The 14,986-nt window shown below is 46.0% G+C and overlaps 2 protein-coding genes across 2 annotated transcripts in view; both read right to left on the bottom strand.

Moving 5' to 3' along the window:
• The window catches only part of LOC308423365 (uncharacterized protein), a gene marked incomplete at its 5' end in the record, with an annotated part of 161,684 nt that overhangs the window by 94,342 nt on the left and 52,356 nt on the right, over positions 1–14,986 (bottom strand). The gene's annotated exons all lie outside the window — the stretch shown is intronic.
• Positions 442–13,007, bottom strand: LOC308423701 (uncharacterized protein; the record flags this gene model as incomplete). Its single annotated transcript, XM_080920506.1, has 3 exons — positions 442–2,900; positions 6,093–8,220; positions 10,584–13,007. The coding sequence occupies 3 exons, from the start codon at positions 13,005–13,007 to the stop codon at positions 442–444; spliced, it is 7,011 nt and encodes a 2,336-aa protein (XP_080776632.1).

The following is a 14,986-nucleotide window of genomic DNA, read 5'->3' as shown; positions in this document are numbered from 1 at the left end:
TCTGGGAAAGCAAGAGTTCATTGAGATATTTTCCTATTATAGAAACAGAAACGTGGAGGCAGAGACTGTGGGTTTTCAGTTGTTTCTCTAAGAAAGAGGAACCTTTTGGTTCACCCCTACAAAAGTATCACTCTAGAAACTGTCTTAGGAAGCAAGAGCTACATCCAGGGGCTCTGAAAATAATGACTAATTCATGTCAGGAAAAGAACTGCAGCTGTAGAAATTGTAGAGAACGACTGTACTCAAGAAGGAGCTCTATCTGAACAACCTCCTCCACGCAGGACAATGAGAACTGTCCCTATTCACAGGAGCTACATGAGGAAGTCAAAGTCAACCCAGTGATGTCCACCCAAGATGTTGTGGGTGAAGCTTATACTCAATGAGAACTTGGCTGGCTACAAAGTTGTAAATATCGACTTGCACAAGACTAAGAGAAAATTATCATAATAAAGAAAACCCAGAACTCACAGGAACCAAAGGAGTATCATCAATAGGAAACTTGGACTCAACTGAACTGCACAGAGGTTCACTTTTCCCACAGCTCTCCTGGCTGATGAGTGTGTCTGCGTAGTTGGGCTGCGGGAAGATTAAGTGGCTCTTCCCAGAGTCAGGTGTGAGGGAAAACTCTTGAGAATAGGTTTGTAGGAAAGTCTGAACCCCATGCACACCCACAATATGTGATGCTGGTACCCCAGCGGATCCACCCATTGCATCCTGCAGCAGGTGTGAAGCATGCCAGCGCCTCAGCCTAAGTGCCAACAGCACCAGTACAAAGAGTAGGAAGACACAGGAGACCACAGCAACTGCTACTACCAGGTAGAGAGTAATGTCAGAATCAGCATCTTCAGGAGTGTTGATACTGCCCAAGTCAGCCAGGATGTCTGGGATGCTGTCTGCCACGGCCACCGTGAGCGTGATGGTGGCGGAAAGAGGGGGCTGGCCGTGATCCTGCACAGCCACCACCAGGCTCTGCTTGAGAGCATCTTTCTCTAGCAGGACCCGAGCTGTGCGTATTTCGCCTGAGCGTAGCCCCACTGTGAAAAGTCCTGGCTCGCTGGCCTTGAGCAGCCGGTAAGACAACCAAGCATTCTGTCCAGAGTCTCTGTCCACTGCCACCACCTTGGTCACTAGATATCCAGCCTCTGCTGAGCGTGGAGCCAGCTCCACACCAGTGGAACCATCAGTCGGGAGGGAGGGATATAGGATCTTGGGAGCATTGTCGTTCTGATCCAATAGAAACACAGACAGGGACACATTGCTGCTGAGTGGCGGATGCCCATTGTCACTGGCCTTCACCTGCATTTGCAGATTTTGAAACTGCTCATAGTCAAAGGATTGTAGAGCATAGAGCACACCAGTATCAGAGTTAATGGAGACATAGGAGGACAGTGGTGCCCCCTGGATGGTGTTTTCAACCAAAGAGTAAGTAACCTTAGCATTCTCATTGTCGTCGGGGTCATGGGCACTGACTGAGAAGATGGAGGTACCTCTGGGGTTGTTTTCAGGGAGATAGACTGAGTAGGAGGTTTGAGAGAAGGCAGGCGGGTTGTCATTGATGTCAGCCACATACAGGGTGATGCGAACTTCTGAGGACATGGATGGGGTTCCCCTGTCGGTTGCTGTCACTGTGATGTTATACTCAGAAGCCCTTTCTCGATCAAGAATCTGGGCTGTCAACAACCTATAGTAATCGTCTACTGAGTTTTCCAATTTAAACGGTTGGTTCTCCTGGATGGAACAGACAACTTGACCATTCTTCCCAGAATCTTGGTCATGAGCGTTGAAAAGGACGACTACTGTTCCTGGGGGCACGTCTTCTCTTACTGGGCTAAACAGAGATGTAACGGTCACTTCCGGCCGATTGTCATTTACATCTTCTACCATAACTACCACTTTGGTCCGCCCTTTTAGTCCCCCACCGTCTTCAGCCTGTATTTCCATTTCATACAACGAACATTCTTCATAATCCAGATTCTTCGCTACTGTCATTTCCCCCGTGTTTTCATGAAGATGGAATAACAGCGACTGTTTTTCATTAATTTTCCGGAATTTGTATGTCACCTTCCCATTGGCACCCTCATCCGGGTCGCTAGCTCTCACTGTGAGCAGCAGGGTGCCTGGGGCCACGTTCTCAAGGACTTTCACGCGGTAAACCGGTTGGTCGAAAACAGGGGCATTGTCGTTGGTATCCAGCACTGTGACCTGGATGAGCACTGTGCTGGAGCGGCGCGGGTCGCCGCCATCGGAGGCGGTGAGGACCAGGTGGTGAGTGGGCTCTTCCTCTCGGTCCAGGGTGTGCTCCAGCACCAGCTCTGGGTTTATAGTTCCGTCGTCTCCGGTTTGCAGGTGGAGAGAGAAGTGCCTGTTGGGGCTGAGCTGGTAACTCTGGAGAGCGTTCATGCCCACATCTGGGTCAACCGCTTCTGGGAGAGGATACCGTGCTCCAGGGGCAGCGATTTCGCTGATTTTTACAACCAAATTTCCGGCCTCAAATTTTGGCGCATTGTCATTGATATCAACTACTTCTACTTCCACCCCATAAAGTTTCACATTGTCTTCAACTAGGACTTTAAAGATTAGGAGACAGGGCACGCTCTGAGCGCACAGCTCCTCCCGGTCTAACCTGCCCGCGGTGACCAAGCAACCGCTCCGCGGGCTCAGAGAGAAAGGCTGGGTCTTACCTTTGGAGATGATGCGGACTCCGCGCTCCGCCAGCTCACGGGGCTCCAGTCCCAGGTCCCTAGAGATGTTTCCCACTATGTAGCCCTTCTCTGTCTCCTCTGGTACAGAATAGCGGATCTGCTTGGCCCTGGCCTTCCACAGCATCCCCAGCATCACACACAAGAGGACCAGTCCTGTGCAGTGCGGGCGTCTGGCCGGGGCAGCCATTGTTGCTTTCGCTACGGAATTTTCTCACAATGCTCTCTCTGCTTGCTAACTCCGTAGGCTCTTCTTTTCTTCCTCCAATTGTCAGATGATACTTACTTCTCAGGACAAAGCCAGAGCGTTCCAAGGTAAAAGGTTGAGTTTTGCTACAGTCCGGGAGCCAGTTTGAAGGATATGCAGGGCTTTGTGTAGGCGCTGACAGGAAAATCCGGAGGGAGCGGGGAGTTTTTCTTACAGTTGGTGAACAGCGACGCCCAGAGTCTGAAGTCGTTACTACACTGTGAGACATTTCACCGCCCTCCCTCCATTCTTTTCGTTATTTTTTCATTCTCTATTCCCCTCTCTCCCCCTCCCCATTTCTTTCCCCTCCCCATCTCTTTCCCCCTTTTCCTTTCTTTCTTTTTTCCTTCACCCCTTTCTCCTCCCCTTTCACCTTTTGTCCTTTTGAGAAAGTGTCTTACAAAAACGGAGTCGCTCAGACTGGTCTTGAAGGCTTGCATTCAAGCGATCCTCCTGCCTCAGCCTCCAGAGTACTTGGTTCTACTCGTGTGCTCCCCTGAAATTTTGGATTATAGATGAATGATAAAGAAACTAGTACTCTCTGCTTATTGCGATGTTAGATTTTCTAAGCATCTTCTTGCATTTGTACATCCAAAAGCAACCACCATTGTGGATATCTGAGTTATAAATGAAGTGGAATGATATTTCTGTACTAACTCTCCAAACAGTTTTGGCTTAATTTTAGCCCAACTCGCTTTAAATTTGGGTTTGCTATTATATATATATATATTTTTTTTTTTCTTTAAAACTTTCGTGTTATATACAAAATTCTACTTGGACAGTATTATACATTTTCTTACCTTACCTACTAATGTTAAAATCTCAACAAGATTAGGTTGGTCTTTGTGTGTGTGTGTGTGTGTGTGTGTGTGTGTGTGCGTGCACACGCATGCTGTGTAGCCCCTGGCTGTCCTGGAACTCAGAGAGGTCCTGCCTGCCTCTGTCTTCCAAGTGTTAGGACAAAATTGTACAGACACCATGTCAGACAGGATCCAGGCTTCAAATTTCACATTCATGCAACTATGTAAAAATTTCCACTAATTCACAAAGGCTTAGCTTTTGACATGAATACACAATGCATGTACAAGTATTGGAAAAATGAAAGGTAATATTCAGAAAAAAGCAAGTTTTCATTTCAATCTATCATCATCATCATCATCATCATCATCATCATCAGAGAGAAAGGGGGGAGAGACTGGAGATGGAATCAAGAACTTCAGCATTCTAGGCAAGTGTTCTACCCCTGAGCTATACCATCAACCCACAGTTTCTAGGGCCAGGATGTAGCTCAGTAGAAAAGAATGTGCCTAACATGCATGAGATTATTAGTTCAATTTCCAGGACAAGAAGAAAAGAAAAGAAGCAAGAAATCACATGATTTTTAAAATAGTCATACACTTCTTATTCTAAAGCCCATTTAAACTTAAGTAATAATTTACAGAAAAGAACACAAAATATAGAGCAAATGTTTACCACTAAGAGCTAAACAGCATGTGGTGTTGTGTAAAGAAGAATTCTGTGTGTAAAGATGCCATTTTAGTATATTTCACTGTCAGAGGAAACAAAGCAAAAGCGGTATAAAATGGTAGTTTTGTACGCATACCTGACTAGTAGCTTTTGCTTTATGACCTAATAACTCAGAATTGCCTGCTATAAAGATGGTTGGAAAAACCTCTGTGGTTTCAAACCATAAGACGAATCCAGTGATTTCCCCTCATCCTTTCTTCTTCGAAGAGTCTATGTTGAGAACTAGAGGGGGCACTGAAGAAGTGGCTCAGCAGTTAAGAGTACTGACTAGTCTTCCAGAGGACCTGGGTTCAATTCTAAGCCCTACATGGTGGTTCACATCAATCTATAACTCCAACACTCTTCCTTTTCTGGCCTCTTTGGGCACTGGGCATATAAGTGGTTCCAGACATACATTTCCAACAAAACACTCATGCACTTACAAAAATAAAAAAAGAACCAGAACAAATGAAAGAGTGATAGCATCTTCTCTTCTCTTCTTTCCCCCAGCTTCCCCTTCTGTGCTAGGCATTAAACCCAGGGACTAGAGCATCATGTGAGTAAGGTTCTACCACTGTGTCCCAGCCCCAGCCTTTCCTTTTCTTTAGGATTTCTCAGTCCTGAAAGCTGATAGGACTTAGTTGAGTCTGAAGAACTCAGCGAGTCTCTTTCATTCTACAAACACACAAAGTAGTTTTCATTTATTTTTAGGAGAACCAAAGCTGTGAATCTGTTAGCTAAGTATAAGAAGCTAACCATGAAGAGTAAACACAAGAAAGGAACCCGTTAGTAAAATTAATGAAGAGACCAATGAATAGTTTCATGCAGGCTTTCTCTGTGCAGCCCCGTCTGTCCTGGAACTTGCTCTGTTTACCAGGCTGGCTTCCAACTCAGAGGCCTGCCTCTGTCTCTGGAGTGTTAGAATTAAAGGCATGTGCCGCTATCGCTCAGGGATATATTTAGTGTTTGCCTATACATCCCAGACCTGTAATGCAGCATCTAGAGACAGGAGGATCTCCAGTTCTAGACTGGTTTCTGCTACAAAGTATAACTTCCAGGCCAGCCTGGAATGATGACCCTGGGAGTCATGGATCAAGGCCACCCTATATACTGCACAGCAAGACTCTGTCTCAAAAAAGTGTGAATCAACAGGTAAATTTCAATCACTTTGAAAAAACTGTGCACCTGTTTTTTTGGGAAGCTAATGGCACACATTATCAGTACTGCTTGGATTTTGCACCATGCTGTAAATCTGTAACCTTTAATTACTTTACGGGAATTTATTTTATATCATAATTCACCCAACTCTGTTGATGAAAGGAAACAGAACTTTCTGAGCCACATTAACTTTTCGAAGAGGACTCACAAGGCCTGAAAATGTGTTGTATTGCTTTGTACATATAGACAGTTGCATAGTTCAGGAAGAGAGAAAGAAGCAAAAGTTCGATTGGAACTCACCGGTGTTAGAGGTTCCGGGTGGGAAGTCGGCTCACTGGAATCACAAAGTGGAAACAAGGCCCCGGATGACTCAGGGCAAAGAAGGCCTTGTCCTGAACTCAATGGCTCACTATAATTTAGGAAATTATGCTCAGTCTTTCCAGCATGTGTACCATACAGATTATAGGAATACGGCAAAGTACCTTCACTATAGTTGGGAAAACCGACAGGTTTAGATTCAGAACAAAATCCAGGCTGAAAGCAGCTCCAGACAGAGGGACTGGAGGAGTGTCGCAGTCGCAGTGCGATGGCTAGAATCACAACCAGGAGGAAAAGCACAGAAATCAAGGCCAAGGCCACCACCAAGTAGAATTGCAGCTCGGCTTGCGAGTCAGGGGGCAGTGAGCGCTCACTGAGGTCAGGCAGGGCCTCCTGCAAGCTGTCAGCGAATACTAGAAGCAGTGTGGCGGTGGCCGAGAGGGGCGGCTGTCCACCATCGCGAACTCCAACCAACAGGCGCTGCCTCGCAGCATCCTTTTCCCCCAAGGCGCGCGCTGTGCGCACTTCGCCTGTGCGCAGCCCCAGGCTGAAGAGCCCGGGGTCGCTGGCCTGTAGCACGTGGTAGGACAGCCAGGCATTGTGTCCTGAGTCTGCGTCCACAGCCACCACCTTGGTGACCAGGTATCCAGGTTCGGCAGCGCGCGGCACCATGTCGAAGAGCGCAGAGCCATCGGGCTCGAGCGCGGGATACAGCACGCGTGGCGCATTGTCGTTGCGGTCGCCCACCAGCACGCGCATGCTCACGTTGGCGCTGAGCGCGGGCGATCCCTGGTCGCGCGCCTGCAGTGTCAGTTGGAAGGAGCGGAGCTGCTCATGGTCGAAGGCGCGCTGTGCGAACACCACTCCGCTCTGAGCATTTATGGTCACGTAGGACCACAGCGATTTAGGCTCCAGGTCACTAGCTATGATGGAGTAGGAGATATGACCATTGGATCCCAAATCCGGGTCGGAGGCGCTGACCTGAGCGATGGAGGCTCCAGGTGGGTTGTTCTCGGCTATGTACACCAAGTAGGAGGCCTGGTGGAAAAGCGGAGCGTTGTCATTGACGTCACCAACGTGTAGCGTAACTTTTGTGCTGGAGGAAAGGGGTGGCTTGCCCCTGTCAGTGGCCGTGATGGTGACATTGTATTCTGGAGTCAGCTCTCGGTCTAAGGTTCTATCTGTAACCAGTTTATATGCGTTTTTGGAAGTAGAGATAATTTTAAAGGGCACTTCACCTTCTAGTCGACAATTAACCTCCCCGTTTTCCCCAGAATCTCCGTCATGTATTTTGATCAAAGCAATTAGTGTTCCCGGCGCTACGTTTTCTAGAATGGTTTTTAGCAGGAAATCGACTGTAATTTCTGGTCTGTTGTCATTTTCATCTTGAATGTTAATTTCAACTGTACATTGTGCAACCAGGCCTCCGCCATCCCGCGCTTCCACTACTATAGAATGTTCTTTGATTTCTTCGAAATCCAGTGTTCTCTGTGTTGTAATTTCTCCACTCTTTGGATTTAGACCAAACACTTGCCCAGCTCTGTGGAAGGAATAAGTAATCTCCGCATTCACGCCCTCATCCTTGTCTGTGGCTGTCACACGGAGCACAGCTGTTCCTGGGGGCACGTTCTCCGGAAGGCGAACCCTATACACTTCCTGGCTGAACACAGGGGGATTATCGTTGGCATCAGTGACTTGGATTCGAAGCTCAGTGGTGCCACTTAGGGGGGGATCCCCACCGTCTAAGGCCGTCAGGACTAATCGGTAGTAATTCTGTTCCTCGCGGTCTAAAGTTTTCTCCAATACCAATTCAGGGTACTTACGACCATCTTGCTTTTCTTTATTCACCAGTGAGAAACTAGGGCTAAGAGACAGTTTATAATTCTGGAGGGAATTTAAGGCAATATCTGCATCTTCTGCAACTTCTAAAATGAACCGAGTGCCGGGTTGAGCAGACTCACTTATTTGCAATTCAAAGGATGTATGCGCGAATTTTGGGACGTGGTCATTAATGTCCTCCAGCTCCACACTCACGTGATAAAAGTTCAGTGGATTTTCAGCAACAGCCTCAAATTCCAGAGCACACACCAGCTGCTTCCCGCATATCTGCTCCCTGTCCAGCCTGCTGCTCACTAGCAACTCCCCGCTCTCTGAGCTCACACCGAAGTAAGGTTTCTTGGAACTGATACGTAGCTTTCGCGTTGGTAACTCCTGGACACTGAAGCCCAGGTCCTTGGCGAGGTTCCCCACTACCGAGCCGGTGGGCATTTCCTCGCGGATCTTGTAACGGATCTGCTCAGAGAGCGCGGAGCAGAACAAAGGCAGCAGGAAGGGAAGGAGCATTGGCCGCCTCTGTCTCAGGCGCCCCTCAGCAGCGCCCTCCCGCATCTTTCTTGTCCCCCTTTCTTTGCTCACCAGCCTGGAGACGCCGGGTTACGAAGAATCTCCGTGGTGCGGATATTCCGGACTCCAAATGGATTTTGGTACCAGCTCTAGTCCATGAAATGATTCTTCTTTTGCTCGGAAAGAAGCGGTGTAAAGAAGGCTGGGAAAGGAAGCCTTGGAAAGCGCTCTGCGGCTGCGCGAGAAGTGGAGCTTCAGCCTCTTCAGTCAGGCCAACAGCGGCGCCCAGAGTCCGCACTACGAAACTGCAGCCTCTGCTGTTTGGTCTCTCCCAACCCCAACAATACAATAATTGTGCCTAACTAAACAAGTCATATCTTAATATTCATATATTTCGCAATAAGGTTTCAATACTTCTTTTATATGTCTTTTTATTCTTTCAAGATGTTTGAAACATCGCTTTGATTTTTTATGCAAACCTACATTATAATGGTCCAACCTTTGCAGTGCACCTTTTCTTAAAGCAAAGTGTTAGCTACCCCTTTGAGTGAGAATTTAACAACGGACGTGCCATTAGTCTTGACCTCGGTGTCTACTAGATTATCAAGTTCACAGATCATTTCTTTGTTGGCTATGGTATGGTGAAACTACCGTTACTCCTCTTTTATTTATTTCTATCAAATCTAGATTTCTCGGTGGTCAATGTTGTGTCACAATGTTTGGAAATATCAGTCCTGTTGCCAACTATTTGTTTGTGTTTGGGCAGACTGCCCCATTCCTCAGACATCCTTTCTTTCTGATAATGTTAGCATTCCGTTGAGAAAAACAAAGAGCATCTTTATTGCTTCTGTAGGAGCTACTCGTTTGAGAAGCCTGGCTCACGATACAGCACAGACACAAGGCAGCCTGCTAAATCTCTCTTCTTATCTCCAGATTGTTTAGTTTCTGTCCTACTCCTTCTATTACATCACTTCATTCTCAAAACTTGCTGGGGGAAATGATGAGCCATGCACAATCAATGCAAATGCTTCTCTACCCATGCACTACACTGTTATAATACAATGTCTTTGGAATTGGAGAAATTGCGCTCAGTGTGAGCCCATCACACAAGGTTACTGAATAGAGTGACATTTGGTCACTAGGCAAGGGAAAACTTTCCTTACCCGCCCCCAGCGTGTCAAAGTGCTGATGATGTAGTTGTCTTCTCAAATTATTGTGCTTCAAGATGCTACAGAAATATGAAGTTGATTTCCACTCCCACGTATATGCAACATAGGATGGAACACTGCATTGCTTGGGAAATGGTCCTCTCTACAGTCACAAAGTATTTATCTTATCTTCCATTTTTGACTGGTGATATGTTAGAAATTAGACATTAAAATGGTACAAGAAATAGAGACAATGCATATAATTTACTCTAATTTTGTGGAACTGGTCAAGTTACTTGGAATTTGTTTGTCATTCATGAGCTCTCACCATTTCAGATGTATGTACAGCTTAAAATGATCATGGTCAGTCTACGGAAATGGATTCTTCACTATTTTAAAGAAGTTTATATTTTGTTGTTTTTCTTTGGGAGGGGACTAATTACTGTTGTTTTAGATGCAATATTTTCATTAGTATAGACCTCAAGAAGGGTGGCCATTCACACACACACACACACACACACACACACACACACACTCAACATTCATACACCAGTTTCATTTTCCACCAAGATCCACATTTTAGAATGTGCTTGTGGCTTGAAGTATAGCCAGCAGGTACAGTAAGCAGGAACGATGCAGAAGCGGACCTCAAAAGATGTTTTAAGTCAAGAAATCTTGCAGTGCCTACTTGTAGGCTAATATAATTGTGGCACGTATTTGGCGATTTCTAACGTAATTATGAAGAATTTAGAAATTGCAACTGCTTTTCTATTGTCCAAACTTAGAATACACATGCATACAAGTAGAAAATGTACTTCGTGTGGTAGGTAATTCTTAATTGAATGAGTGATAGAAACAATAGTATCTTTTAAAAGTTGAACAATGTCTTGTCTAAGTTTTTTGAATGAGCCTTTTACGGTGTGTTTTGAGACAGAGTCTCACATAGTCCAGTTTATGTGTTGCTGGGGATCAGGATTTGTGCAAACTAGGCAAGCACTTTAATAACTAACCTACAATCCCAGGCCTTGTCCAACCCCTTTGAAAATGAACCCAGCGATGGCCTATGACTTTAAGTGTTCAGATTTTGCACTACCAGCACTTAAATACACAAAAGAACTCGGCATATCTCAAAACTCCCCAGAGAAGCCATAGAATGGAACTTACCAGAGCGCCATCATCTTCATCCTTACTCTCATGAAAATCTATGGATGTTAGTAAGGAATCATTTTTCTCACAGCCTTCTTGGTTAATGAGCATGTCTGCATAGTTGGGCTGAGGAAAGATAATATGGCTTTTCTGGGATCCTGAAGTGAGTGAGACTTCGTGAGAATAGGTTTGTAGAAAAGCTTGTACCCCATCAATGCCCACAAAATGTGATGGAGGTGCAGGGGCCAATCCACCTCTGGAGCTCTGGAGCTGGCGGGACTTCTGCCAGCGCTGAAGTCTGAGAGCTAGGAGGACAATGACAAAGACAAGGAAGACACAGGAGACCACAGCCACTGCCACCACCAGGTGGAGTGTGAGGTCAGAATCCTCTGGTACCCCAGGGGTCCTAATGCTGCTCAAGTCAGCCAACACTTCAGGGATGCTGTTCGCCACTGCCACAGTGAGAGTGACAGTGGCTGAGAGAGGAGGTTGGCCATGGTCCTGCACAGCCATTACCAGATTCTGTTTGAGAGCATCTCTGTCCAGCAGGGCCCTCGCTGTACGCACCTCGCCCGTGTGAAGTCCTACAGAGAAGAGCCCAGGTTCGCTGGCCTTGAGCAGGCGGTAGGACAGCCAGGCATTCTGTCCCGAGTCTTTGTCCACGGCCACCACTTTAGTCACCAGGTATCCAGGTTCTGCAGAGCGGGGTGCTAATTCCACGCCAGTGGACCCATCTGTGGGGAAGCTAGGGTATAGAATCTCAGGTGCATTGTCGTTCTGGTCCAACACAAACAAGCTCAGTGACACATTGCTGCTGAGTGGCGGGCTTCCACTGTCGGTGGCAATAACCAACAGCTGAAAGTCTTGTATCTTCTCAAAGTCAAAAGACTGCAGCGCGTACAGGACACCAGTGTCTGAGTTGATGGAGATGTAAGAGGACAAAGGCAGTCCGTGTATGGTGTCCTCAGACACAGAGTAAGTGACCTGGGCATTTTCCTGGCTGTCAGGGTCATGTGCTGTCAATGAGAAGATGGAGGCACCTCTCAGGTTGTTCTCTGGGATATAGGCCATGTAGGAGGTGTGAGGAAAACGAGGAGGGTTGTCATTAGTGTCCGCTACAATCAGGGAAATGTAAGTTTCAGTGGACAGAGGTGGGGTTCCTAGATCCGAAGCTATCACTGTGATATTGTAGATAGAGACTTTTTCTCGGTCCAAGTATTTCGATGTCATCAATCTATAATAATTATCTATTGACTTTTCTAACTTAAAAGGTAAGTTATCATGTGTGTAACAGACAACTTGGCCGTTCTTTCCAGAGTCTCGGTCATGCACATTCAAGAAGGCAATTACTGTTCCGGGAAGAGAATTTTCCAATACCGGGTTAAACAAGGATGTAATGGTCACTTCCGGCCGATTGTCATTTACATCTTCTACCATAATTATCACTTTGCTCCTTCCCAGAAGCGCCCCTACGTCTTCAGCCTGTATTTCCATTTCATACAACGAACATTCTTCATAATCCAGATTCTTCGCTACTGTCATTTCCCCCGTGTTTTCATGAAGATGGAATAACAGCGACTGTTTTTCATTAGTTTTCCGGAATTTGTATGTCACCTTCCCATTGGCACCCTCATCCGGGTCGCTAGCTCTCACTGTGAGCAGCAGGGTGCCTGGGGCCACGTTCTCAAGGACTTTCACGCGGTAAACCGGTTGGTCGAAAACAGGGGCATTGTCGTTGGTATCCAGCACTGTGACCTGGATGAGCACTGTGCTGGAGCGGCGCGGGTCGCCGCCATCGGAGGCGGTGAGGACCAGGTGGTGAGTGGGCTCTTCCTCTCGGTCCAGGGTGTGCTCCAGCACCAGCTCTGGGTTTATAGTTCCGTCGTCTCCGGTTTGCAGGTGGAGAGAGAAGTGCCTGTTGGGGCTGAGCTGGTAACTCTGGAGGGAGTTCATGCCCACATCTGGGTCAACCGCTTCTGGGAGAGGATACCGTGCTCCAGGGGCAGCGATTTCATTAATTTTCACCTCCAGATCTCCAACATGGAACTTCGGATTATTATCGTTAATATCAGTTATTTCGATTTCTACTCCAAAGAGTTTCCCTTTCTCCTCCACTAGGATGTTAATATTTACAAGACAGGGTGTGCTCTGAGCACATAACTCCTCCCGGTCTATCCTGCCTGCGGTAACCAGGCTGCCGCCCCGCGGATTCAGGGAGAAAAGCTGAGACCTACCTCTAGAGACGATGCGGACTCCGCGCTCCGCCAGCTCGCGGGGCTCCAGCCCCAGGTCCTTGGAGATGTTGCCCACAACAGTGCCTTTGTCTGTCTCTTCTGGCACAGAGTAGCGAATCTGTCCTACCCCGATCTTGCACAGCGTCCCCATCAGCGTACACAACAGTAGCAGCCGGCCATGCTGGTGCTGATTCTTGGAAGCAGCCATTGTTCATTCGCGAAAGAATCCCGTCAGTCTTCACTGGGCATAGGTGGCTGGATTATCTTTGCTTGTGATGATAGAGTAATAATCTTACAAAAAGCTGGAGAACCATACATTTAGGGACAGAATTTCTCCGCAGTTCCGCAGCTGGACCGCGGAATCCGCCAGTCTGATTTCATCAGCGCTGAGAATTCGGTGGCTATCTGGGTGCATCTCTCTCCCAGCAGGTGAACAGCGGCGCTTAGAGTCCTAAATTGTTACTGCACGTAGATGCAGTTACTTAAGCCTTGCAAGTGAATTGTTTTTCATTATGTAAATTTAAATTTGTTCCTAAATACATATTTTAGAAAAAAGTGTGAATATGTGCTGGAGAAAGTGTGATTGTATTATGAGATCCGTGGGCTAGCATTGTTTCGAATGACTGGCCCAAATTCACTCCTCTAAAAGCAAACGGGGCAGTTTTACTTTCCAGTGTTTTCTCGATTTGTGTGAATGGTTTCAACATACACCGCTAAATTAAGAATTCTAGTTGTTACTGGAAATTAATTTATTTTTAAAGTAAACAAGATCCATTGGAGATGATTGTTTGGAGGGTTGTTCTGTCTCGCTTAAACTAATCATCATAGCAGCTTTCCATAGAGTTGTTGGTTTTTATGCTTTCTTTTAAATGTTATTTTAATTACACACTAATAAATTTTCAGAATGCATTGTGAAATTTGAACAGGATAAACACTTTTATAATTAATTTTTAAAATCAGAGATTCTACTGACTTGTTATTTTATTTAAATTGCTGATCTCTTTCTAGTTGAATAATACTTGGAAGGGACAGATAAAGACAGTTAAAACAATACTTTACAATACTCTATCTTCTTTTTATACATATATGGAGAGAGAGAGATAGAGAGAGAGAGAGAGAAAGAGAGAGAGAGAGAGAGAGAGCGAGAGCGAGAGAGAGAGAGAGAGAGAGAGAGAGAGAGAGAGAGAGAGAGAGAGAGACAGAGAGAGAGAGATCTGACTGTCCTGGGACTCAGTAGGCAGATCAAGCTGGTACATCTGGTGCTGGGATAAAAAGTATGCACTACTAAGTCTGTCAATAATTGCACTTTAAACCAGATGATGGGTGTTGAAGGGAGAAATGCACACGCGCGCGCGCACACACACACACACATTAGGTTAGCCCTACTACTATAACTTTCACCCAAAGAACAAAATGCGAGGAACACATATAATTATTGTAAAAAGACAAGATTAAGGCCACCATGAAAATGCTGTCAGTATTTTGAAGTCGTCAGCAACCGAGGCAGGTGCTATAGACCTCCCAGACAGAGTGACACAGGTGCTATAGACTGCCCAGACAGAGTGACACAATGTAGTATGATCTTTTGAATGGATTACTAATTTTTATTTGCACAGCAGATTGGTAAGTTTGTTTAAAAATTTGAAAACTTTAAGACTATTTCTTCCTAGAGGTGGTCTAATTTGTAGAAGACTTCCGCATAATTTAATTTAGGAATACACAGAAAAGATGGATGTTAGTGTCTATCAAGATGGCTCAGCAGAGACACTTGCTTCCTAAGCCTTGTGACATAAGTTATGTCCTTGGAAGCCATGTAAAAGATGAAAGGAAAAAAGAAAACCACACACTCAAAGCCAGACGACACTCAATCTCAGAGATTTGTCTACCTTTGGCTCGCAAGTGCTAAGATTAAAGGTGTGAACCACCACTGCCCAGCTACTATTACTCATTTTAAAAATTATATGTTGGAGTGCGTCAGGAAGGAACAGAGGAAAGGCATTGTTCATCTCTTCTTCAATGATGGGGCCTATTGAGTGAACTTCAGTACAGATAAAGTTTCAAAAACTCATACCTCAAGGAACAACAGTCTGCTTTTGACCTTTTGGGTTTTTGGTTGCTTGTTTAGAAAGGGTTCCATATAGCCTGGGCTGGCTTTGCCTTTATCTCCCAAATGCTGACATCACACAC

Source organism: Micromys minutus, assembly GCF_963924665.1.
Source record: "Micromys minutus genome assembly, chromosome: 8".
Lineage (NCBI taxonomy): Eukaryota > Metazoa > Chordata > Mammalia > Rodentia > Muridae > Micromys > Micromys minutus.
Note: the sequence above shows the minus strand (reverse complement) of the source record. Positions and strands in the feature narration are given on the sequence as shown.